Genomic DNA, 26,107 nt, shown 5'->3' with positions numbered 1-26,107 from the left:
TTCCACGGAAAGGTGGAAAGACCTAATTATAAGGAGAGGAACATTGGCAGGAATGGTGCCACAATATGGTCAATACACATGATGGCAAAATATGGTCAATACACATGATGGCAAAAATTCCTACCAAGTATCAGTAAAATGGACTCAGATGAGTTGTATTCACAGTGTGTCATGTTTATATGTTTTTTTTGATTGAGTTAAGGATGTACTTAGGTGAGGTTTTGGAATTTGTGTCAGATATTCGGACTACTTAGTGTTTTTCCATACAATACAAGGTAAAATATTTTGCCCCATAACACCTATTTATCTTTTAATATAAGACTAAATAGCTCATGAAAGGTCATTTGACAAAATTTAAGCAGATTCTTGATTTTCTTTCTTTTGATTTGTGACGCAAATAATACCAATGCAAATATAAGGTAAAAGTCCAAGTCAGCCTTTTCCCGCCATATTTTAAATCAAATATCTCGAAAAGGAGCTCCATGACCTTTCAATATCTTTAGCTTATTTTGATCCTTAACTAACACTCTTCCAGCTTATAGTATCAATTTTAAATTCTTGATTAATTTAATTTCACTTAATTTCACCTAAGATCACCTAAGTACTTCCTTAAGCTGTTTCAATTGATACATTACAGTATGTCTTTTTATGTTGTAATGTTTCTTGTAAGGGTGAAAGTTGGCACCTGTCTTAAGTCAGGAGACTGTTGTTCAGTGGTCTTCAACACAACAAAAATATCCCCCACCTGGAGGCAGGCTTCAGCTGGATTAAAACAAAAATGTGTACTACACTAGAAACACTTATGTATTGGAATGCTTACTTGATCTGGCTTTCCTTAATAAAAGTCTTCTCACTTTCCCTCTACAGGACATCTTTTCATGAAACTTTGTAGTGGGTGAACTGAAAAAAAAATATAATGAAATTCATAAAGTTTTAGACATAATAATTTAAGAATTATTAATAAATAGATATAGGAAGATGTGGTATGAGTGCAAATGAGACAACTCTCCATCCAAGTCACAATTTATATAAAAGTAAACCATTATAGGTCAAAGTGCAGTCTTCAACATGGAGCCTTCAGGCACACACTGAACAGCAGGCTTTAAAGGCCCCCAAAATTCAAACTGGAAAACCAATGGTCTAATCTATATTATAAAAAGACCATAAATTCTAGAATCCTCAGTAAATTAATACATTTCTTATAAATTGAACCTGTATTAAAGACGTGACCTGCTTTAAGAGACCACTTTTATGCTCTCCGATATATAAGTTGTCTCTTTAAACAGGTTTGACTGATACTTACATTTCTAATTCTTCCTCATCATCAGAGTCCCCTCCAGCCATCCACTTCAGATCAATGCCATCACACACTAATTGTTCTGTCATGGTGTCTGCCTGAAAAAAGTAAAATCACAAAAATACTGATTTGATTTGATTTTTGGTGTTTTAATGCCACTTTTAAGCACCACCTTTAGGCTATTTCGTGGCGGCTAGTTTTTATTGGTGGAGGAAGCCAAAGTGCCCATAGAAAACCATGACCTTCGATAAAACTGACATTCCCAGTCAATTAAGATTGGAGTCGAATGCACCTGCACAAGCAGAGTTCCAAGTCCCAACCTCAGTGTTGACTGACTATAGATTACAGTAGTAACTACTTAGACCACTAAGCCACCAAAGCCCACACAAAAATACTGAACTCAGAGGAAATATTCAATACAAAGCATGTTAGTCTGTGTTCCATGTGACTATTTTAGAATTTTTAAGTGGTCAGCTGTCACCTAAATATAGTTAATGCAGCAAAAATTTGCCTACTTTTTTTTTAAAACAAAGCTATCATATATGTTCCATGCATGCATAAAATACATATAATTAATAAAACCAATAATTTTGTATAAAAACATCTTCTCAGATAGTAAGACATATGATGATGGAAGTTTGTAACGACCTGACTGGCTATACTGAGCCCTTGCATGGTCGGCCATAAGACATAAACCTACGGTACAAGAGCTTTATAGCCAGTCAAGGTTGTTAAAAACTCCCATCATCATAAGACATAAAAAAGTAACAATTTATTTATAATCTTCAAGTATTATATATAGATTGTTAAGAGGATTCAACTACAAGAACTATCTGAGATTATTTAATTTTACTTATATTCATATGGAACAAAGTTTTAGAACAATTATAAAAATTTCTACTCAAACATATCATTACAATGAAAGTATAAAGTAATAACCAATTGTATATATCTATCTTAGAAGCTATTTATCTCTTGTAGTGTTTACAACTGTGATTACAAGGGGTGGATCCAGGATTTTGGAAAAGAGGGGGGGGAGACAGGTGGAGGAAGGGAGTAACTTGGAATATTTTTTTGGCTAAAAAACATGAAATTATAAGTTATGCAAGTGTAAAATGCACTTATTTAACGGTTCCTGACATAGGGCATCAATAAAGTGTATAAGGGTGTTGATGCTGTATTCTCCCCATTAATTGTCTATTATAAAATTATTGGATGGATCCAAAGATGTACCAATATATTTAATGTTGGAAATGTCAGTAAAAAATGGACTTATAATAAGTCTTAACTGTTTGTTGTATAGTTAGTTCGCATAATCTCACAGAATTCTTGTGGTAAACAAGATATACTGCGCTCTACGACCCCCTCTGGTTTCACCACTGTTTACCTAGACCTATATGATATTTATATGTACAATGTATAAGGTTTGCTTTAAATAACATCATGTGGCAAATTGTTCATGCATAATTCAATGAATATGAGAAGAAATTTAAACAATAAAACATATAAAGGTTCTACAAAGTGGGTCATGCACTGGTTTAATAGGGGAAAAGTCAAAGTGACAATTTTTTCATTTACCCAGTTACATCAGTGGGATTAAAAAAAATGACATATATGCTTAACCTGCCCTTAAAAGGCATGAAAAGATATAGTTTCAGTTGTTATCCATATAATACATGTATTTACAAGGTCTTATCTCAGATTAAATTCTATTCTTTATAACCTAACACTACATATGCATGTAGATTTAAATTTTCCACATTTGTTACCTTATTATAAGCATCCATTTGAAATGTTACATCCTTCATTTTGATTGCTTCATACTTAGCCATGTTAGAATTGTGTTATAAATAATCCCGATAACATTCACTGATCAATGAATTTTAATTGCTGTAGGGTATCTATCAAAAATGTTAAAATTAAATAACACTTATACACTAACGATTTCACACATATAAACACAGTCAGTTGTTGATCTCTAGCTTGGTATATAAAAAATCCTGTTGGGTAACCACACTTCCTATTGCCATAATAATACTCATATTGATACATTCAAATAATATTCTTTTTTAGGTGCGGACACATCCTATTATTATAAACCAAACGTATGTCCCGTCTCAATCATATGTTACGCCTTTCTAAGATCCTATAGTTAACCAAACATATGTACTGTCTCAATCAAATGTTACACCTTTCTAAGATCCTATAGTTAACCAAACATATGTACTGTCTCAATCATACATGTCATATGTAGCCTGAATACACTTGCTACATTAAGGAAAAATCAAGGTATTCGTATGAACGTTAAATGACCATAAAGTAAACTAAAATGTCCAATTGTTTTCTTCTTGCTTACTGGACAAGAAAATGTGTTTAAATATATTTTGAATAAACTCCCTTAAAATCAATGATGAATCGCACGTTGTTCCAGTTTAAAACAAAAGTCTTTAAAATGCAAACTTGTATGTACCGGTACATGTATATAAAGTACTATTGTATCAATCAGTATAACAAATATATATGTTAATGTTAAGATCTAAATGCAAATTTTACAAGCCTGTAATAAATTATATGGCCTTCAGGCTAGATATATTCATTATCCAAAATATTAAATAATTGTACTCGGTTACCCTTTGAAGTGTCAAATTGAATTCATAAGTCATTCAGGTAAAGATAGTTAGTCAATTAATTTGTCACTTATCTCCCCTTAGCCATTGGTGATTATAAATTCTAAATAGTTTATACACAATAAAATATTCTTGTCTGACCAGTGAAAAAAAATGTCAATAAAAATAATTATGTATTGTACTTGTGCTGATTTAAATGTGTGGGCATTTAATTTTTTTTAAGTCCAAGGCCAAATAAAAAAATGTGTATGTTTCTTATTTGTCTACCTACGATGACCTACCCTATATTTTAAGCTTAGAAATAGCCTACCTTAACGTTTTTTGGGTCATTTTTCAATAAGCACTGATAAAAGTAAGAATTTCTCTCCAATAAACTTAATGCCAAAAAAACACCTTAAATAAAAAAAAATCCCTACCTATCTACATGTACCCTACCCTAACTTTTTTTAGATGTAACTGGAACCACACAAACTATTTGACCTTTTAATTAGTATGCATGGCTTAAAACTGTACACAAGCATACCTTCACGGTCTTTAACATATAGTAATGACCCTCCATTTATTGTTGACACCTGAGGTGAAGGTTTAAAAATAGATAAATCAATAAAGGACAGGGTACATTAATTGTGGCACTTATTTGGCCCTCACAGTAAATTTACCAAAATACAACATGGGTTGGAGAGTGTGGTCTAAGGGTTATCTCTGTTCTGTCTTTTCTATTATTTTATTAGACTTTTATATATAAATTGTCATCCTGCCTTCCCTTAAAAATTAAATGGTAGCTCCTCAAGTACATGAAGTATGGTATGGATGAACGTGTAGTCTTTCAATAACTGAGGATGTAAGATAAAATCTTTCTTTATGCCCCTCTGCCCTTTTATTGCTCTCTCTCTAGCCTTATAGCCCTGTCCTATGTATTTTTGTTTTCTGAAGGAAAATAGATACTTCTCTTAACAACAAGAAACATTGTAACAATTCCAAAAGAGTTGTTTTCAATCCTAAAATACTAATTTAAGTATTATATACAATTGATTTAAATTTTGTATCCATAAACATTACTAAGTTGTCTCTTTTGACTCAACACTGCATTGAAATGTCTTGTTCATCTAAAACACTGGTACCCATCTGCCCCTTACTTTGGGTCTAGAATATATAACATGACATCCTTATCACTTTTAAACATAAATTTGTAAAATAACCCCAGCTTATTTGTATAAAATAAACTCTATGAGCGTCTTTAGTATGTCATCATGTACAAGTACAATGATACTCAATCAATGTATTTTAAGTTGAAAGATAACAATTGCAATCACTGAATGAACAAAACATTTTTTTAGCCTTCGCTACAATTTTTGTAATTCAACATGTTGGCTCTAATCTAGATCTATGGCCCAATTTTAACCATTTATACTACTTCTTTTGATGTTTCTATGTCATATAATTAATGCATTGTGCAAGATGACATAGATATAAGTGAATTTATAGTTGACTTAATTGTAATCTTAAACTCTTTTATCTAAAAATTTCTTTTATATCAAAGTAAAATGTCTGTCCCACTAAATAAATTTGCATTATTTTTACACCTCAACAAGATCTCAAAATTTCTGTTGTATCAAATTATGTCTTAACATTCGTTTAAATTTTATTCAATTAAACACTACAGGAAAAATGACACTTTTTCAGAATTTAAAAAAAAAGTACAAAATTAATGATAAAGGTAAAAATAAGAAACCATTTTAAAGAACTAAAATAAAATGACAAAATTTGCTACACAAATTATTAGTGTAATTTTTATACAAAGGGGAATAACTCTTATCTTTAACTAAAACACAAATTGCAAAAAATAACTCTTTATAAATCAAACATGATCAAATGGAAATGTTGTTATTAGTCATCATTTAATTTTACACACTTCAAAAAGGATTTTTAAAAAGATGTATACAGCTCTCTGAACTAATTAAATATCATTTTACCAGGATAGGATGACCATGTAAAATGATGGAGGATCTAGTTTTGGAGTCATTTATTTCTTTATTTTTTAATTCTAAAGTTACCATTTCTTTATCTTTGTTCAAATTTTCCTTTCATCTTTATATTCAAGCATCCTATTACTCTTTATTCAGTATTATTTTTGCCAATTTTTCTCTCTTTTTCTTCTTTCGTTCATTAATTTGCACTTTTCTGTCATTATTCTCTATTTTGCAACCCCAATACAGACCCTCATGATGTAAGAAGTTTAACAACATCCTATTCAGACTTCCCTTGTTGTTTATAACATTATGTCCTACTAATTGATTTTTATAATTCTAATGCTGTTAACATGCTAGAAAGTGGTATAATCTCGTTTTATATATATAAAAAAAAAGATGTTGTATGATTGTCGTTGAGACAAATGTTTGCAAGAGACCAAATGGCACAGAAGTTAACAACAATAGGTCACTGTAAAGCATGTCTATTGATATAAACATAATAAAATGACCAGACCTTATCGCTATATCTAAACCTGCAACACTTGACCAAGATTTTGCATCATTTGAACTTTTGAGGTCTTACAATAATTACTTAAAGTTGCACTGTTGCATCATAATTTTGACAAGAATGTGTCTGTGATGGCCAGTTATAATGCATCAATAACAACCATTTTTGGGACAGTAAACCAACAATACAAATTCAGCAAAGTATGGATACTAAAAGGTCAAAGTATGGTCCCTCATGTACTCTAAAGTTAAGCTTGTTATGTCTATAAAAGACCTTAACCCTGTTAACATGTTATATGTAAAATAGGTCAATGTGATCCAATTATGCACTAAGTGTAAATTATATTTGCAATAAAATAATCATAAATAGCTATAGATTACCTTTCTTATACTTTCCAATTGAAATTTTACTCGACGAGATTCTTTAATGTCTTTCATATTTGACGATCAATTTTAAACTAAATTTAAATATATATTACATAAATCGATCCTTTATAATGCTGGTAAACATGGTAAAATCAGTGCTTTTTGTTGAATGTCTGTTTCAATCAAACCACACAGAACACTTACGATAAATCACATACATGTACAAAAAATTATATAAACACATCAACTGTTGCTAATAATCAAATCTACTATGATGCGCACTTGTAAATATCACTTGTATAAATATATCCGTCAATACGCTTATTTTTTGAAAGCTTGATATTATTTTATGAAGTTTCATTAGCCTCGATGAATAATATCCATTTTATATATATATATTACTTTTACAAATTCCCGGTATGAAAACAAAGCACAATTAGAATCTAATCCTGACATACATGTACAAGAAACACAGGAAATTGTTAAAATAATATCAATTTCATTTATATTTCTTTTACTTTCCCGCTTTGAAAACCAAGCACTAAATTACAATCTAATCCACATTCAAGAAACACAGGAAACTGTTAAAACTTTTACACGTTATAAGCATGGTAAACAATTGTATTTCCCTGATGGTTGACATCAATTTACATGTATATATACGATTAAAGAAAATTTAATTTAAATGTTTGGTTTTTCAACATCTCATTATTCAAACGTACAAATTTGTATTTACGTAATCAGTAATTGTATCAATATTTGTGTTATTAAATAATATCTCCTGTTATCGTGAAAAACATTTTATCACAGTTAATCTGTTTAACAACAATATAATCAATTTCCTTTGTCCTTGAAGAATACACAATGAAATTGTACCACATACTTATGCATGGTATATCAAGTATATATAACTTAAATTCACGTAGAACTTTCCAAAGTCATTTGAGAAAAACACAGTGAAATTTAATGCTTGATGATCCTACAAATGTACACCCCATATCAAATGTTTTATTTTATTTTAATGGATGATAGGATAATTATATCCGTAAGAATTAGTTAAAATAAAAAAAAAATTATAAACATACGGGAGCAACCATTCATGTTCAAGGGTGTTACATTGCATGTTTTTTTTCTGAATCAGAGATAGTTTTTTTGCACAAAGGGCGAACAAATTTATTTAGTTTTTCAACACGATCAATCAGATTTTTTTTCTTCGAAATTTTACATTATAAGGTGTTAAGTGAATTTGCATTCAGAATTATTTTATTTTTTTGTAATCTGCTTAAAATTGTCCATAAGAATTTTTTTTCCATTAAATCATTTGCAAATTGGGGATCAGAAAGTGTTTTGGAAAAAACCACAACCCCCGGAAGTTAAAATGGTCGTTCCCTAAGCCACCATGTGGTTTATTGATTATAACATGTATATGTCTAGTATTCTCGGAAGTCTTAATATTCATACGAAAAGCTTAAAACTTACATTAGCGTATATTCCCCTTCCTTTCTAAATTTAAATACAGGAAATTAAGTGCTAAATAAATATTACTGTCCTTGAGTACACTAATAAATACATATGTAGTAATACACTTATTCTGTACACATGGTACTTAGACTACAAAAATATGTGAAGGCCAAATAAGTCCTTTTTGAGAGACTGTCAACATTTTTTTTTTATCTTAAAGGTCAAACTTGTGCATGTAAACTTACATGTAATATGTAAATGATGTCAAAGAAAGCTTTGTTTATAATTCAGATGAGTTATCAGTAACTTACATTTACAAGGGTCTAGATGGTGGGTCCTTTATTTTTGTTTCTTTAATTATTTAGGAAATTTTTGTCTATTCTCAACACTTTGTCCATTATTCTTGATTAACAATTTTTTATATTTTTTTATTAATCAGCCCCCTATTATTCTTTTTTCTTTATTTAATTTGTCCCTTTTTTTCCACTATTATTTAGTAAATTCATTTGAAATTTGTCCTTTTATTAGCTATTCTTTTTATTATTTGGCTCATTTTTCTCTATTTTTTTAGTTTTTTGCCCTTTTTTTCTCTCTTTTTTATTTGATTTGTCCTTTTATTAGCTATTCTTTTTATCATTTGGCTCAATTTTCTCTATTCCTATAGTTTTTTGCTCAATTTTCTTTATCCTTATTTTTTTTATTCATTATTCTTTTGCATAAATTTGCCCATTATTTCTATTCTGTAAACCCCAACCAAATCCTCCTTTTACTTAATCAAGACAACTCAGAATAGGCTAAACTTATATAAAGGATAAAGAAAATGTTAAGTTTACTATTACAGGGATTGTCACATTATATGTAGCACTTATAAGCTCTAAATAATCAAGACTCAGTCTTGTAAATTGATTGATTGGTATTTAAAACTACATTGAACACTTTTGTGCTTTCTAGTGGTGGTCAGTGTTAATTGGCAGAAGAACGCTAGTTAAGATTGTGAATCAGTTCAAATGGGATTAAAAATACAAAAAAATGCATTGAATAATATTGCAATTATATCATGTATATGAAAAATCGACCAATAGTCTTCTACTCAGGAAGGACATACATGATATATACATATTTTATTAGATTACACATTTTTTAAGAGAACACTGCTGGGTAAAGTTTGAATAACTTTACTTATTTATTGAAAAAATGTATTTAAAATAAAAATGCTCGACACTGTATTTATCATTCAATTTAATTATCTCGGAATCATTTTCTATCTCAAATGTTTACAAATTCACATCAATATTTTCTAAATAACAACACCATAATTGTTTGTAACGTATATATCTTACAAGTTACACTCACTAACTCTACTATGTTTGTTACACTCTAGGGTTACACTTAAAAGTTTTCTATTAACTAAGTCCTACGTACCTTTATGTTATTGCCTCCTAGTCCTTTTTTATCAAATGAAGATTATGATTTTCTGACCAGAGTATTTGTATCAATATCTTTTCTGCTATTGCGTCTAAAATCATCTAAATTTATATAATACATTTTATTATATCTCAGTTTTGTTATGAAAAGGTCACATGTTTTACCTTTCTGTTCGCACGGTTTTATTGCCTTCAGGGACAAACTTGTTTTCTTGATATTTTTTTTTTCTTTTTCTAAATGATAACAAATAAATAGTTTTTCTTCAAGCGTTTTTAGCTAGCTATCTATATTTCCTTTAATGTATACTACTTTCAGTACCAGGACATATAATTAACCACCTTTAATATTTTTACTAAGATACGGTATAAATTGCTTTTTAATACTGTTTCCTTCTATAAATGATCAAACGATGTAATTGAATGTTTAGTGAGGTCCTCTATCGTTTACTCAAATCATGCTTAAGGTGGTACCCAACACTTTCACTAAAATTAATTTGGCTCGTTTAATTTTCATAAAATTTTGTTAAAGTATTTACTTTAAAACCCTTTAACAAAAATATAAAAATTTAAAAAATTTGGAACCAACTGTTTTGTCTGAAAAATTACACTGGTTATATAGCAGTTTGACAAAGACCAACATTGAGAAGCTTAATATTCCTTTTACAACACAACGTAATTAAAACGTTTAGCTGACTTTACAGAGTTATCTCCCTGTAGTGTTAGGTACCACCTTAAAGTACATTTTTTATTTTGATCATAACCACCAAAGCTTTGAAAAGTTATTATTATATTCATTTCTCGTACAAATATTAAGTTGATTTAATTTTTGTTATAATGAAATTTAAAAAGTTACACATTTATCCCAATCCTGCCTCATCTAATATATGAGAACAGGTCTGAGAAACTAAAGATATTTAGTGTGGCTTCAAGAAGTGAAAAATTCATTTAATATGGCCTAGTAATAAGTTATTAGTGCTGCAGTTTTGCTTCAGGTAATAAGCACACCTTTTTTTGACCTTAAAAGAATGTTCAGTTGATTTAATTCATACATACTACATGTAAGTACTATACATGCTTATGATGCTATATATATGTTACAGTGAATAGGTGAAATTAGGAATTACATGTAATCACTAAAATGTAGGGATTACATGTAATTCCTGATGCACTTAGTAAATACAAGTAATTCCTGAAACTGCCCAGTTATTACCAGTAATTACTAATTTTAAAACGAATTTTTACAGCTATTTACCAACCTTGCCAACGACATTTATTCTTCTATTCTTGTAATACTTTAAGCAAATAATGCTTATCAGCACATTATTATGTGATTTAAGGATATGAGTTTAAAAAAAAACACACAAACATACAATACCCTTGCTAAATATATTACTATATTTGAAAAAAAAAAAGATTTTTATGAAAATATTTAATTTCTGTGATACGTTAATTAACATATGCTGAGCACTTGCTATGCAAAGATCTTTTTCAAAAACATATATTAAACTGTGTCAATTAACTGAATTCCATTGAAGCGATCTTTAGTTGTTTAGGTAGCAAATTTTATTTTAAAACGCAAAAACTAACACGAACGATGATAATTCTTAAAACAAAAAGGAGAATAACTTAAAAATTGCCAGAATCTGTTTAGGGATTGCAGCTATCTAAGAAGTAACCTATACTTATATTATAAAATATCTGCAATTGGTTAAAACATTGTGAGCCAATACTCCGTGTTGAAGGTCGTACTTTGACCTTTAATGGCATGGGCGTATCCAGCCATTTTAAAAGGGGGTTTCACACCCCAGGACAAAGAGGGGATGGATTCCATCTATATATCCCAATTCAAATGCATTGATCGTCCAAAAAAGGGGGTTTCCAACCCCTGAAACCCTTCCCCTGGATCCTCCACTGAATGGGTTATTTTTACAAATTGTGGCTTTGAGGGAGAGTTCTGTCATTGGCACTCATACCACATCTTCTTGTATCTATAAACACTCTTGAATAAAAAAAAAAACCCACCCATTATCATTTCAGTACAATAAACTTTCATGTAGTTTTTAGTCACAGGCACTTGTCTCAGAAAAAAAAAATCCTATGTATAATACCTTTACATAACATTAAGGTATATAGGGAAAACAATTTCTGAGACAAGTGCCTGTGTTTTAGCAGTGTTATTTTGTTTGAGAGATGTTATTTCTTTTGGCAGTTTCAGTTTGGAGCCTATCTTAAGAGTAATTAAAAGAATAAAAATACCGAACTTAATGGATATTTAGTGTCGTAAAGTCCTCTAACTTTTACCGTCAACTGGTAAATTCAAAAGCTGAAACACATCAAATGAATAGAAAACAAACAGTAATATTCCTGACTTGGAACATGTAATAAATTTCCCTGTGTAGACAATGGTGGCGTTTATAATTCCTAGGTTGTAGATGCTACAAGCAGCGCAGGATCTGCTAACCCACCAGCAGTACCTAGGGTCAACCACATACTGCTGTGTGGTTCATTTTCATAAGTCTTTAGCTATATGTATCTTTGATATTGATATTTTATAGCGTGTCTTTCTCTGTTGTGATTGTGTCGAATGAAAATGGAAATGGAAATGTGAAATCTGACAAAGAGACAACAACCCTACCAAAGAGTAAAAAACAGGTGCTGGTCACTAATGGGTCGGCGTATTTTTACTAGTAACTTTTACAGAATTCGAGAACATTGATATCATCGGCATACATGAATAAAGACAATTCCTGTTCTGCAAAGGGGGATTTGCCATTGCTTAAAAATTCCATTTCAAAATCATTCACATGCAATGAAAATCCTATTTTGTATTTTGTCTCTCTTTAAGAAATATTGAAGTGATCAAGAATTCCTAATGAAGTTAATCAAGAAAAGCGCTTCGGACGTTTGAAATTTATAAAGTGAAAAAATATAAGGGTTCTTGAATTATGTCAAAAATATTAAAACAAAAATATCAAGTTAGTAAATAGTTGTAAAAATGACAAGAAAAATCAGTGATTACCTGTAATCACTGAATCAATCAGTAAATACATGTAATTACTAAATTGACTAGTAATTACAGGTATTTACTGAATTGTTTAGTAATTACATGTAATTCCTAATTTCATCTATTTACTGTAACATATATATATATAATACAACTCGTCTAAACATCAACCCAACAATGTTAGATCTGTAATATACTATTTAATAATAATATTAATAGACCATTTTCATATTACAGACTTGACTCCAGTTCTACAATCATTTGACAGCAATCGTCACAACTTGGCTGATTCCGTATCATCATCTAACGGATAGGAGAGTAGCGGAGTCAACCAAAGTTTGCCAATTGCATTTGACAGGTTACCTACTCTGTGGTAGAACATCCTGGTACTAGCCATGGTCAATTATGAGCAACCAAAAATAGTAAAATCAAATATATGATTGGTGCCATTTGGGTGAAAATTTACTATTTTCTGATTAAGTCATGTACATGTGTAGAAAGCTTTTAAACCGTTAACTTCCCCTCAAAATTGTACAGATACAAAATCTTGAATTAACTTATTTACGTTCCTCTTGTTTGACCCAGTATCAGGATGACTTGTACCATAAACTAAAGAAGGTAACCTGTAGAAAAAATAATAAGTACAGAGTCAAAAGTCAGTAATATGAAAATGGACTAAGTTTATAAAAATAATCCTAAATCTTCGCTAATATATATACATCCTTTCCTGACATTGGTAAACAAATCTAACATTGCAAAAATCCTGATAAATGTACTAAATGATAGATTTCAGATATGAATTTATAATCCATAAGTGTATGGGTACATGGGGTCAGTATCAGTAAATTTATTTTACCTGGTCCTGTCTCAGGTGGTATTATATATTAATCTTTTGTAATTATATTTACATATTTATATACACCTAGTCCTATTAATTATGACGTCTTACAAGTCTATTTTATTTTTTTCTGTGACGCCTTCCTATGAAGTCGTAGGTAAGTGTCACAGAAAAAAAAATCAAAATAGCCTTGCAAGACGTCATAATTATTAACATATTTACACCATGAACATTATACATTTGTATATATTAAAAGCTGTACTCAGGTACATAATTAAAATAACTTAAAATCAAATTATTTGCCATTGGACGTTTGGGGGGGGGGGGGTAGAAATCACCCATTTTGTGTGAGATCAATACATTTGAATGGGGACATGTCATACGGTTGATACCCTCATCCCCCTTTCCAGATAAATATGAAAATGGACGATTTGTTAAATATATAGTGACATGTAATTAGTTTTCAACTTGTTAAACAACATAAACAAGAAGTGGGTCTCATTGGGGTCTAAGCGTGACGCAGGATTGCCGTTTTTTTTAAGCGTGATACGTAAAAGTCAAATTATTGTGCTGAGAAAACGGAAAATGTAGTCTAGAGGGACATGGGAAATTACCAAAAAAATGAGAACTTTTTTACATATATGGTTTATCAATAATGCATCTTTTTTACTCTCCCCCTCCCCCTTTTTTCCTTATTCATGAGTTCGCACACAGGCACTTGTTTCTATCCATTGGAAGCCCTACTATCAACGTATATTAAATAAATATACGTTGATAGTAGGGCTTCCAATGGATAGAAACAAGTCAGTCAAGTGCCTGTGAGTCCGCATCTGAAATTCATTTAAAAATTTTGTATGTTAACAAATCATGCAAATGTTAAACTATATTTCGTAAGTTTTAGACTGAATTGTTATTCAATTGAAGAATTTGCATGAACCAAAATATCGCTTTGTCAGTCTCGAAAGTCCATGAATGATGAACTGACTCATTTTCTAATTATACGGTTTATTGAAATGCGTTTGAAGTATTTTCCGCTACAATTAGTTTGGTATTATTCGATTGCAACAAAACTGTTTCATGATTATACCTCAGATAATAAATAAAGACGCTAACGGATGGCAACAGACGTCAAGGCAAAACAACAAACAGGAGTTTCAGGAACCATTTTTAGAATGGGGAAAGAAACGACAATTTTGTCCTCTTTTATTGCTCCTGTGTATTCGGAGCTGTTTTCAGGCGCGAAGCTACGTTTACGTCAAAACGCCCGGGCGTACACATGAATTTAGGTTATAAAAAATATATAATCGAAATAAATTAAAAAGAACTGGTCATGCAAAAGCACATCAGTCATTTCAAAAAAATGTACATTTTTCGGTTATTGTCTATTGTCTGTTTTATTTGTAAGTTTGACATATTTTTTCAATTTAACATAAGAGTTTATATATTGTGTAAGATAGTACATGCAAATATTAGTGTGAAAAAAGTTTCATATTTTTTTTATATTCGTTGAAGTATGAAAATTCGCCAATTTCCAAGCGTTCATTTTTGATAAATAACATTTGCATTCAAATTATCTGTACATAAAACTGCATTTAAAGGTAAACAGAATGATTTTTCTTCATTTAGTAACATCATAATTAAAAATAAATAACTTTCCATGTTTCAAATCATGACAACTTTTATTCCACAGTCACTGGAATGTCTGTTCATCAATATATGTCCTTCCTGTTACTATTTATTTGTTTACGAAAAAAAACTAGTTTCTCCCTCAAATAACGGCGGTTTTTTATGGTGACGTCGTAGGCGTGGATACAGCACGTAACGACATGGTGAAATTTTTTATGTGGAAAGATTTTGGTCATCAGAATCAAAAGATCGGTAGGTATTGATGTATGCGTACCTTTTCATAATGTCTTTAATGTTACCAGTTGATAGATAATTTTTAATTGCATAAGACTAATGAAACGCTTGTTACCGTAACTTAGGCATGGGCCGGAAGTATAAAAACACTACATCAATTATTAGGGAGGGACTATTATAAAACCAATTTAAGTTTTGTACTAATTTTTCCATCCTGTTACTGTCCTTCCTGTTACAAAAACAGTGATAACAGGAGGGACAAAAATGGTAACAGGATAGACATACTTTGTAAGAAAACTTAAAATGCCTCTTGCATTATCGCAAATAAATTGTTACACATATTTATTACCGTACGGTATATTAATTCATAAAATGTACATTTGTATTGAGGTATTTCTAGAACAAGTCAAGTGCTACCTTGACTGGTAACAGGATGGACAAAATTATTAATTGTGCAACTATTATTTAGAATTCAGTTACTGTACAGCTATTATTCAAGCGTGTCATATAGAATACGCATTATTTCTTTTCAATACTCTTTGAATGCTTTACCCTTTGCGATTTGTACTTAAATGTTTTCTTTAGTACCTGAACCTAATTTGGTTCATTTTGTTCCTTGATGTGTTATTTTGTTCTGCTTGGGTTGTAAAACTATCATTATCATATTTTGCCAACTTTTGTACTGGTTTCTTAGAGACATGATACTTTCTCGTTACAGGGAAATAGAGATACAGACTTTGCCAGACGACATCAAAACTCATGACACAAAAGAATGTCTTTTATTCCAAAAAAAAGGGGGGTGCACAACATATAAATGTGGGTATATTATACCTCCGGTTGTGGTTTGTTCCCCTGCCCTATTCATAAAATAACAATGTGAAAATTCCTTCTCCGTCACATATATATATTTCACAGCTACCACTATCATACTTAAATGAGATGATATTAGGAGATACAAATATTAGAACATCAATTTTAGTCTACAGTAGGTGCACGTCATGTACGTATGGGTCGACCCATTAATTGATATAAGAATTTCTACCCATTGATTTATTGCCTTATTAAAGTTGCAGGTCATTGATATATTTGCCATTCCAAATATAAATACGCACACCAGCGGCAAATCTGTGTGTATTATTAATTTAAAAAAAATTTATAATGACATACCCCCCCCCCTTTTTTTTTGGACGCCTCCGTGCTTTTCTTTGCCAAAATCATTTAGACGCTGCTACAACTTCCAGAATATTGGCTATCATTCCGAATCCAAATAAAATCAGAACCTCTTCGTGAACTTATGGAGATGATCCAAAAATCCAAGAATGACAAGCCTTAAACAAGTGTTAAAATGTGTCAAAAACTAGATACATGTATATCAGAATCATTGACAATAAGAAAAAAATAATTTGAATTTTCGTACAGTTGTATTGTTGTGTTCTTTAAGTCGTCCTCATGTTTTTAAACATATGAAATTAGTTTTGCATTTTACGCCTATATCTTCAACCTTCTCTAAGACGGAACGATGGGTGGTTATTCTGGTGATTGGTAAGCCTCCAGTGGACACTTAAAGGCATATTCAGGAAGAGAATATGATAAAGAAATAAGAACCAACATGCTGAACTTGGTCTTAAAAGCGGTAGATCACAGAAAGGCATGTCATCTTATGTACTGATTTTTACGACTTGCGGCAACCAAATCTTATTTCATACTTAGCGAGAGAAAAAACCAAAAAACACCAATACAATTTTTCATTTGTTTTTGTTTTGTTTTGTTTGTTTGACCCGGACAGGTTTGATACACGTATAAATGATTCGTGTATAATGTTTAGATACTTATATCTCCCGTTCGTATCCCTATGAAATTCAAAATCCAATTTTTTGTTATTGATTTTCGTGACCCAAATTATGTTTTGTCTCTACTGTTACCACTTGTCCTCCCTGTTACTGCCTTTGTTCGTTCCTGTTACCCCAAAAAATGTGTAAAATATTTTTTACCATCAACATAACTGATCTATTGACTAAGTTTCCAGTTAGTATAATTGAAAAGGGACATAATAGTAAATTTTCAATGCCACTGTCTCCACAATATTTTTTTAAGAGTGTTTGAAAAATAAGAAATGTGATGATTTTCCTGAACGTACCGACTATCTGCAGATTTTTTTTGGTTGATCTACATAAATGATAAATGTAAATGTGATTTCAAATGAACACTGCTATGCAAATGTGAGCCACACTTTTCATTGGATATTTTCTTTTCTATTATCACTTTTTCTATCAGCTAAAAAAAGTAACAGGATGGACAAAATCTGACACAAGCTGGCACACAATTTTAAAATAAAATTTTCTCAGGTGTTGGTAAGATTGCATATTTTGAAAAAATATTAACAAATCAATATGCTATTGGTTTTTTAAATTAATTTGCATTAATTTTAAATTTTTTTTTGGAAAAGTTCAGATTCCAAATTTGTACTTTATTTTGAAATGACTGACATCAGCCTTGTAAATCCTCAGACAGTAGCTTTTAATTGCGAATAAAAGTGACATTTACTTTTCAATCGAATGGTACCGCGTTATATATTTGTTAATTTCTGTCAAAGTCTGAATCTTCTGTAAATGCTACATATTACTTTCCTTTTGTTCAAAGCATTTCATTGCCTGCTGAGATTCGATATGTGGTTTGCATTTTTATTGAGGCTGCGATATTTATGCGAGACACACCGATCATAGATTTCGTTGGCAAACTTTCATGAAATTCTACAGAAGCTTTTTGTGATAAGAAAAAGTATCCAGAGCATAATTATAAAATGTAAATTTTTTTTATTTTCCCGTATTTTATTGATAGAAGGAATTTCTATTTAAATAACAAGTAGATATAGAGTCTGGGGTTAAAGTTTTTTCCACATCAATTACTTTTTCAAACCTTCATCGAATTTTATGAATCTTTGGCAGAAGCTTTTTCCTGCCATGATTAATATCTGAAGAAAAATTTTGAAAGTACTTTTTTTTCATTTTTCAGTTGACTTATCTTTTCTTAATTAACAGACGGTCTGGGATTATTATTTTTACATGATTAATCAGAAAACATTCAGACATTGTCATGAAACTTTAGAAGAAGTGAATATTCAAGATGAAGAAAAAAATATCTGTAATGTACTGATAAATGAATTCTCTTTTCGTGGGAAGTTATCCAGGCGAGAACCAAGGTTCCACGGGACCCTTTACGAATGTTCACAATGCACCTGAACATCTATGAAAATTACATGAATTAATGAGTTCATGTCCAATAACGAAATTTGCAGAAACAAGGGGATTTGATCACATGTACTTGTCTAAAACAATTTCTTATATACCTTAATATAACACATATATTGTATATATAGGCATATTTGTTTTAGACAAGTACCTATGGTTTTCATCGAATGTGGCTCCTTTTATACATATATTAAAATAGCTGATTTTGGACATTTTCCCTCAAACCAATGACCATTATATTCAAAATCAACACAATTAATAAATCAAACATCAGAGAATCAGATAACCAAATTAGACTCTCAAGTATCATGAGTATGTTGCTATTGATGATTTTTTAATGACAGAAATGGTATCTCATTCTCCATAACTCTTAAGACTCAGGATGTGGAACAGTTGATGCTTTAACCTGAACACGATTGAGGGTTAGGGCGTACACTTGAAAATAGCCTAGCTACGCCACTGGTTTATTGGGTTCTCAGGCTAGATAATCGATTCGTAGTGTTGACCAGGAGTCTGGTGGTCACTAAAAGCCATTTTCGGGTCCAGGACATAGCTTTGCGGCCCTATCTTTGCTTTTGATTGGATGGGGAAGGGGGCTTATAGATGAGATAAAGGCAGAGAGTGAGAGACATGTGTATATATGTCTCTGATAAAGGGCATAATAATTAAGTTACAGGGGAGGTATAAATCACGTTGCGAACGTAAAATGTTATTTTCGCGACGTCAAACAATGACATATTGGGAAAAGATGCATTTTAGACAGATTTTTATCATTCAAACTGCTTTAACTTAAAAACGAGTTCATGTACCCCTCTTTTTTTTAAGACAGTGGGTTTGATTAAGAGCTCATGATCATGTTCATTGTTAAGTTGTGTATATATGCAAGGCGGATTTGTATAGTGTGAGTAACAAATCCTATATGCAGAGACATATAAGTATTATATGTCTCTGATATATCCAACCCGACTTTAAATAAAGATTACTTTATTCTAGAGCTTTACTCGGAAGTTACTTTACTTTTGTATGAAGATTTTTATGAAATTTTTATGAAAAAGCCAATAATATTTTTTTTTAGATTTGATAAAAGTACAGCAAAAAAGACGGTTTTACTTCTACATTTTAATATGAACAAGTTAAAATAAATATGAGTCATTTGTTGAAATAAAATTTATAAATTTTTAGGACATTTATATAAAACAGAAATTGCAAATAATTTCACAAAAAAAAGTTATGTATTTCTGTCAAACCGGGAAAAAATATGTCCACAATCCACAAATCCGAATTTTGAGCAAATATCTGAAATTTCGACCTCATTTTACACAAAAATTAGTAACATTCAACAACGTTGGGTTTTCCAATCCATTGTATTGTATTTATGTACGCATTTATTTATCTGTTTCTGAATAAAATATTGTTTACACTAACGTTGGGTTTCGCAATGAGCACACACGTCACAATTTGCATATCTTCTTTTTCATATGTTCCCAAAAGATTCAAAATACATCACAGTGGCGGATCCAAAAATTTTCTTAAGTGGGGCCTACTGACTGCCTAAGAGGGGTCCGCTTCCGTCACGCTTCAGTAATTCCCTATATTATAACCAACCAAATGATTTTCACACAAATGGTAGGGCCCGGGCCCTCTGCGGGTCGTCCCCCTAAATCCGCCTCTGCATCATCATGATTAGTTTGACATGTATCTTTTGGCTTATAGCTTTTAACAGACTGAATCAGATTTACCCATAACGGGTGATGTATCAATAACAGGAGTTTACTTAAGGCAGTTAATATATATGAAGATACTCATATGTTGGCATCTCAACCATAAACTGTTACATGTATTGCGAAATCCCATGCTATAGATGGGCTGGCGCGGCAGTCGTAATTCCTGTCCTTTATCAAGATTAATCCACTACATAAATAGCCTATATAAAACTTGCCTAGAAATTTCCTCCGTTGAAATTTTGTAAACATCCCGTAGAGCAAATTACAATGATAATTAATATCGACCATTTGGTATATGTCTGCGTTCTATGCAACACCTAAATACAGGTCATAAATAATTTTGTTGAAAAAAAATCAAATCTTTAACTACTAATATGTGTCGTAGGAGGTCAACCGGAATTTTAAGCATGGATTTCTTGGCATGCAGCACTGGTAGAAAACTCAGGGTAAGAATTTATAGAACAGAAGAGGGGCAGTGGCAAATATTTCATGTATGTTATGAACATAGAGAAGATTACCCCGCACCTTTGCTAAAACAAAATCTTTTTCAGCCATGTGCCTTCGGACTGTATGTTTTGAATTGTAGTTGCACTTTCCATATTCGGTATTCATTCTAATGTAAGGTCCACGTGGCAAAAATCAGGTGATGCAGTAATATTGTATCTTGGAGTTGTGCTATTTCTTTCTATTCGGGCGAGGACCCCAAGCAGACAACAATCATGTTTTATAACGCAATTGTATATTTTCTTATTAAATAGAAAAAGTTGCCGGTCTGGTACATGGATAGATCGGTAGGAAAGCAAGGCATTAATTTTAATTAGATTGGAAAGTTTAATTTGAGGGTTGAAATCGGAGAGCACGATAAAAAAAGGGGGCGGGTTCATCCACAGGGAATATTTATTGTTATGAACTCTAAATTCGAAAGGTATTTTTATTTCAATTTAATCAAAAGAGGGGAAAACAAATGTAAGGCAAGTTGTGAATGGTCTTTCTTTCTCCCGTGAAAGTTTCTCAAATATCTGGTTTACCGTCAAATCGAGCACATGTCTTTTGGTTGTCTCTGTCACTAGATAGGTGGCTGAATAATTGACGTTTATCCCATATTTTCATATTGAAACACAATGCACACGTAAATATTGTTTTAGAACATGAATCTAAAGTTTTATGTCATGCATAATAAAGTAAAGAAAAGCAAAAAAGCGACTCAAACAACTAAATAGAAAAGGCGAAATGATCTGATTTTCTGTACCTAAAATGTTTTATAACTGAACAAAAAATGTCTTCACTGGGAACTCTCGAGCTGAAACCTACACTATCCAGGTTAGCAGTGGCAAAACTCTGTTTATGCTTTTGTCATTTTTGCACATGAGCTCGTTAAAGACCCTGTCAGTGGTTCAAAATACTGCTTGTCAAAGACATGTCTACTAAGTTAACGGATGCTGCATTCGAATAGGCTCTGCTGTATATTCATTCTCAGAAATTTTGCAATCTTTTGTCATAGAAAATTCCGTTCTTTATTTAAAATAAAGATATTCTACATTATAAGGTGTCAGCCTTAAAATAGTAAGGGTTCTTAAATAACTTTTTAAAATTTAACTTGGTATGAGACTTTGATAAAAGGTTGCCTCATATGTAATATGAATGACACACAAAGCTTTAAAGATAGTCCACTTCTATGTTGCCTTATTCTGGAAATCTTAAGTACCTTCTCATTATTTAATGCTTTTCCCTTAAATATCTGACAAAATAGTTCTGCTTTAAAAAAAAATCATCTAATCTTCTAATTATTTAAAATTATTAAAGGTTAAGCTTTCCATGTCCATGGGAGGCTATCTCAGTTTATCCAAATTATTATCGTCTTTAAAATGCATAAATGATACTGAAATCAAACTTTTCAATTAGAAACAAACCGCCTTTTCTCTGTTTTATATGTTATTTCCACAGTTTTCAATCTAGACTTTCTAAAAAATCGTTTTTATTTTTTTTCTATTGAAAGAACAATTTGTCCTCCTGTTATTTTGACAAAATAATCAATACTATCTGGAATTCATCATATGATATAAAAACTTCCCAGCTATAGATTTTGGTGAATGAATTTATTCTACAGAACCATTATTTACCCGGTATTTTCTTTGCAAGATATTATGTTTTTGTCTACTTTTGTCATATGCATCTCAAAGATATCATTCTTCTACAGCATTGCCTGAAACTGCACAGGCAATTTGTTGTAGTTTGTTTTAAAATTTCAGTCAATTACCAAAATGACTAGATATCTTTAGTCATTTTGTATAATGCCTGTCAAGGTTAGGGAAATCGACAAATGGTCAGAAAATTCAGTCATTTTAGAAAATGTCCAATTTAGAAAATGCCTGTGATATATATACATAGTATATGAGTTTTCCGGAAACCGTTAAAACTGTGCTAGAAAGCGGTATCAAGACTGGCAACGATGACCTAGCTATGGTTATTTTATGTCTTTCCATGATCGTATGTGATTGTATTTTGTATATATATGCATTTGCCTCTTGCTTCACGTGTGAATGTGACGAATTTTTTTTAAATAAAGCATATTGAATTGTGTGTTTTATTAATTTCTGTGTCATTTTATCTGTTGTGACGGGTTGTCTTAATAGCAATCACACCACATCTTCGTTTTTTATATGAAATATGGACAAAGACGCAAATGAAATAAAAGTCTGCATAGTTTTCATCAGAAGCTTAAATAGATAGGCAACTCGTTTTTTTTATATAACTCCTCAGTTTCTAATGTGTTATACTTCACATTCGTTCTAACAGTTAGGAGGCCCCTCATGGGGGGGGGGGTCCTAGTAATCACATAATCACCATTTGTTTGCCAATATAATCACATAATCATTAAATATTTGCTTATCTTTAGTAATCAAATAATCATAAACTAAAAATACAGTCCTAGGTAATCAAATAATCATGAAATATTTGGCTTAATAATCAAATAATCATTAAAAAAACGGCCAAGTAATCACATAATCAAAAACCCCATGAGGGCCCTCAGTTAGATCTTTAGTTGCCGATCACCTGAATTGCTTTGTGTTATTTTTTACTAGGCAGAGGCTCTGGGTTGGAGTTTATTATTTCTTTACTCCGTATCTGTAGACCATTTTTCTCCATCGGCCTTTTTTGTTTTGTTTTGCTCAATGTTTTTTTATAATTAAACAATTCATTAAATACATTCTTTATTTTCCCCTATTTTGCTCTTTTCTTCTTTTTTCCCCTTTATTCGGCACCTTATCCTCCCCTTATCTTTCATTTTCGCCTTTATTCATCACTTTTTTCCTATTATGATCTTTTCTATCCATCCAGACCCTAATATATTACATTTTTTCCACCAATGGAAGTAATCTGACATTAACAGTATCTTGATGTGTCCTGTGGCTATTTTAAAAGATGATATTGTTTCTGAAATGTATTACTGTATTTGTTAGATGTCTTTACCAGATATAGTTGGTTTACATTGCCTTCTAGCTCGAACTAATGTAGTGTGATCTTGCTTAAAAAAAATCGATATCTCGAAAGAAATCCACACAAATGTCGCCGTTTTAAATTTTAGTGACGTGTGAGCCTCAAAGTTTGATTCGTGTGATATAATATTTCGTAAAACATTATAGATTTCACTTTAATATGAAACGGCAACTATAAAGGATGGTTCGATGGCGACCTTCTGAAATCTGTATTTTTTAAATGTTGCTCATTTTTTTTTTAACTTTTGCCAGATTTTAGGAAGCCTCTGGTTTTACAAATTGTTTGCCGTTAAGATATTTTGTCCACTAACCCCTACTTTTCTTTCAATCATTTTATTACAAATTGCTTTAAAAGCCATATTTGAAAATCTTATAGAATCCTTATTTTTTAATAGTATTTAAAAGAGAAAAGTAGACAGTGTTAAAAGTATGGACAATCTAGAGAGAATCATACACCGCACAATTTTCAATGGCTTATATATTCTCGAAAACACACACGGAACCCTTTTTTTTCTGCCTTTTTGATAGTTTATTTATTTATATATACATCAAATTAAATGGTATGAAAAGCTCTTTTTTTTCTGCAACAATGTTCTCTAGACTACATAAATTTTGCCAATTTTTTTCTATTTTTTATTCTCCGATCTGTATACACTACCCAAACCCTCATTAATTTGCGAGATGATATATTGTTGTAACGTTGGTGTATAAAATCGTCAAAAAAGTACAGTAACCGATATTGGAGAAAAATGGCCAGTATGTAACTGTTATTGCTTTCTTTCTTTCTATATGTGAAACGATATTGGAAACTAAATACCTTGCTCAGAAATTTGAATTTTGTTGTATTGTACTTCATAATCTCGTTGTATTAAAAACTACTCTTTATTAAATTTGCTGAACTTTACAAAAACATATATATATATATATATATATATATATACATGTATATCAAACGTCTGAATAATAGTCAACGATTTTTCCCACGTGGGAGCTGGATCGTTACAAGTAACGATACATGTACACAATAAGATTAATTATATAAACGCCTAAAAAGTGTACAAAACAACACCAATGATATAAAAAGGAACTATAAATGTAATTATTTATAAATATTTCGGATAACAGATATCCTTCGTCAGTCAGATTCTGATGTTAAATGAATCATCTTTAAGTCTTCTTAGATTAAACTTTTACTAAATCTTGAAATTTATACAATAAAAAAGGCAAACCGAACATCAGTTAAGACGCTTGCACCATTCTAAAAATTTGTTGAATATGACATAGGTTATATGACTAATTACATCAGAGAGTTCAAATATATGTTTTAAATAAAAATAATAATGTGCGATGTGAACTAGCACAATTTTAAAGCTTTAACGGTGTCGATATTATGATGTTACAAGAAAGATTGATATACATGTACTAGTAGTTACTGTTAGTAAGGACACGTATAAAATTATCTGATTTAACATTGTATATAATAATTGAATGATATTTCTTGTAACTTCATTGGGGTGTAAAAGCGTTGACCGAAGTACATTTTGCATGAAGCGCTTCATTCTAAAAATGTGCGCACGACAAACGCGATATAACAACCCTATGAAGTTTCAAAAAGAAGCATTCACTACCTATTATTTAATTAACATTTTTGAGCTAGGATCATGAAAACACGATATTTATCAAGTTTTTATTTAATTTACTTGCGAGTATGGTCTTGAGGAAACGATGATAGTCCGTCGGAGGGGACGATAAATGGCTGACTTGTGTTAAGAGGGAGTCATATCTCTTTCACGTTAATGACACCCTTGTAGATTTCGAAAAAGACTGACTTTCCAGAAACAGACATGAAAGACTGGAGACAAGCCTGGAAAAATTGACAAAATGTACCAGTTTAATATAGTGTTATGAGCAGAAAGGAAATGGTAGTTCATGCATTCAGTAAACGATAAATGGGCTATATGACAAAGATTTTTGTAAGATATTGATAACAAGTTAGAAATCTGAAGAACTCAGATCAAAAACGTTTTATGACAATACTGATCCTCTATACAAGATTTACAGAAATGACCGTATGTCTGAATATCCATAAATGACTATTTGTTTGGCTATTTATACTGTTTGTATTATTATATCTAAAACTCTAACAGTTGCTACCGAACTAATAAAGTTTACAAGATGATAGAAACGGAAGCAGGACAAGTCGCCCCACTGGCAAGTCGCCCCACACCTAATCGCCCCACTTTTTCACCAACTCGCCCCACTTTAAAAAAAAAACGCCCCAACC

The 26,107-nt window shown here is 31.2% G+C and overlaps 1 protein-coding gene across 6 annotated transcripts in view; it reads right to left on the bottom strand.

Moving 5' to 3' along the window:
- The window catches only part of LOC143054435 (potassium channel subfamily T member 2-like), a 49,868-nt gene extending 35,204 nt beyond the window's left edge, over window positions 1-14,664 (bottom strand). The window contains exons 1-4 of one of the 6 annotated variants that reach the window (XM_076227446.1): window positions 14,582-14,664; window positions 9,651-9,754; window positions 1,304-1,395; window positions 821-900 (exon numbers count right to left, since the gene is read on the bottom strand). In XM_076227446.1, the coding sequence (XP_076083561.1) occupies window positions 821-900; window positions 1,304-1,386 (163 nt within the window). In that variant the 5' untranslated portion in view covers window positions 1,387-1,395; window positions 9,651-9,754; window positions 14,582-14,664. Of the gene's footprint in view, window positions 1-820; window positions 901-1,303; window positions 1,396-3,066; window positions 3,398-3,927; window positions 3,976-6,782; window positions 7,135-9,650; window positions 9,755-14,581 lie in introns of those variants that run through there. The other 5 variants (XM_076227445.1, XM_076227443.1, XM_076227444.1 and 2 more) reach the window with 5 other exon arrangements.
- Between the last annotated feature and the right edge of the window lie 11,443 nt (window positions 14,665-26,107).

This window comes from Mytilus galloprovincialis, chromosome 12 (assembly GCF_965363235.1).
Source record: "Mytilus galloprovincialis chromosome 12, xbMytGall1.hap1.1, whole genome shotgun sequence".
NCBI lineage: Eukaryota > Metazoa > Mollusca > Bivalvia > Mytilida > Mytilidae > Mytilus > Mytilus galloprovincialis.
This window is presented reverse-complemented; position numbering and strand designations above follow the sequence as displayed.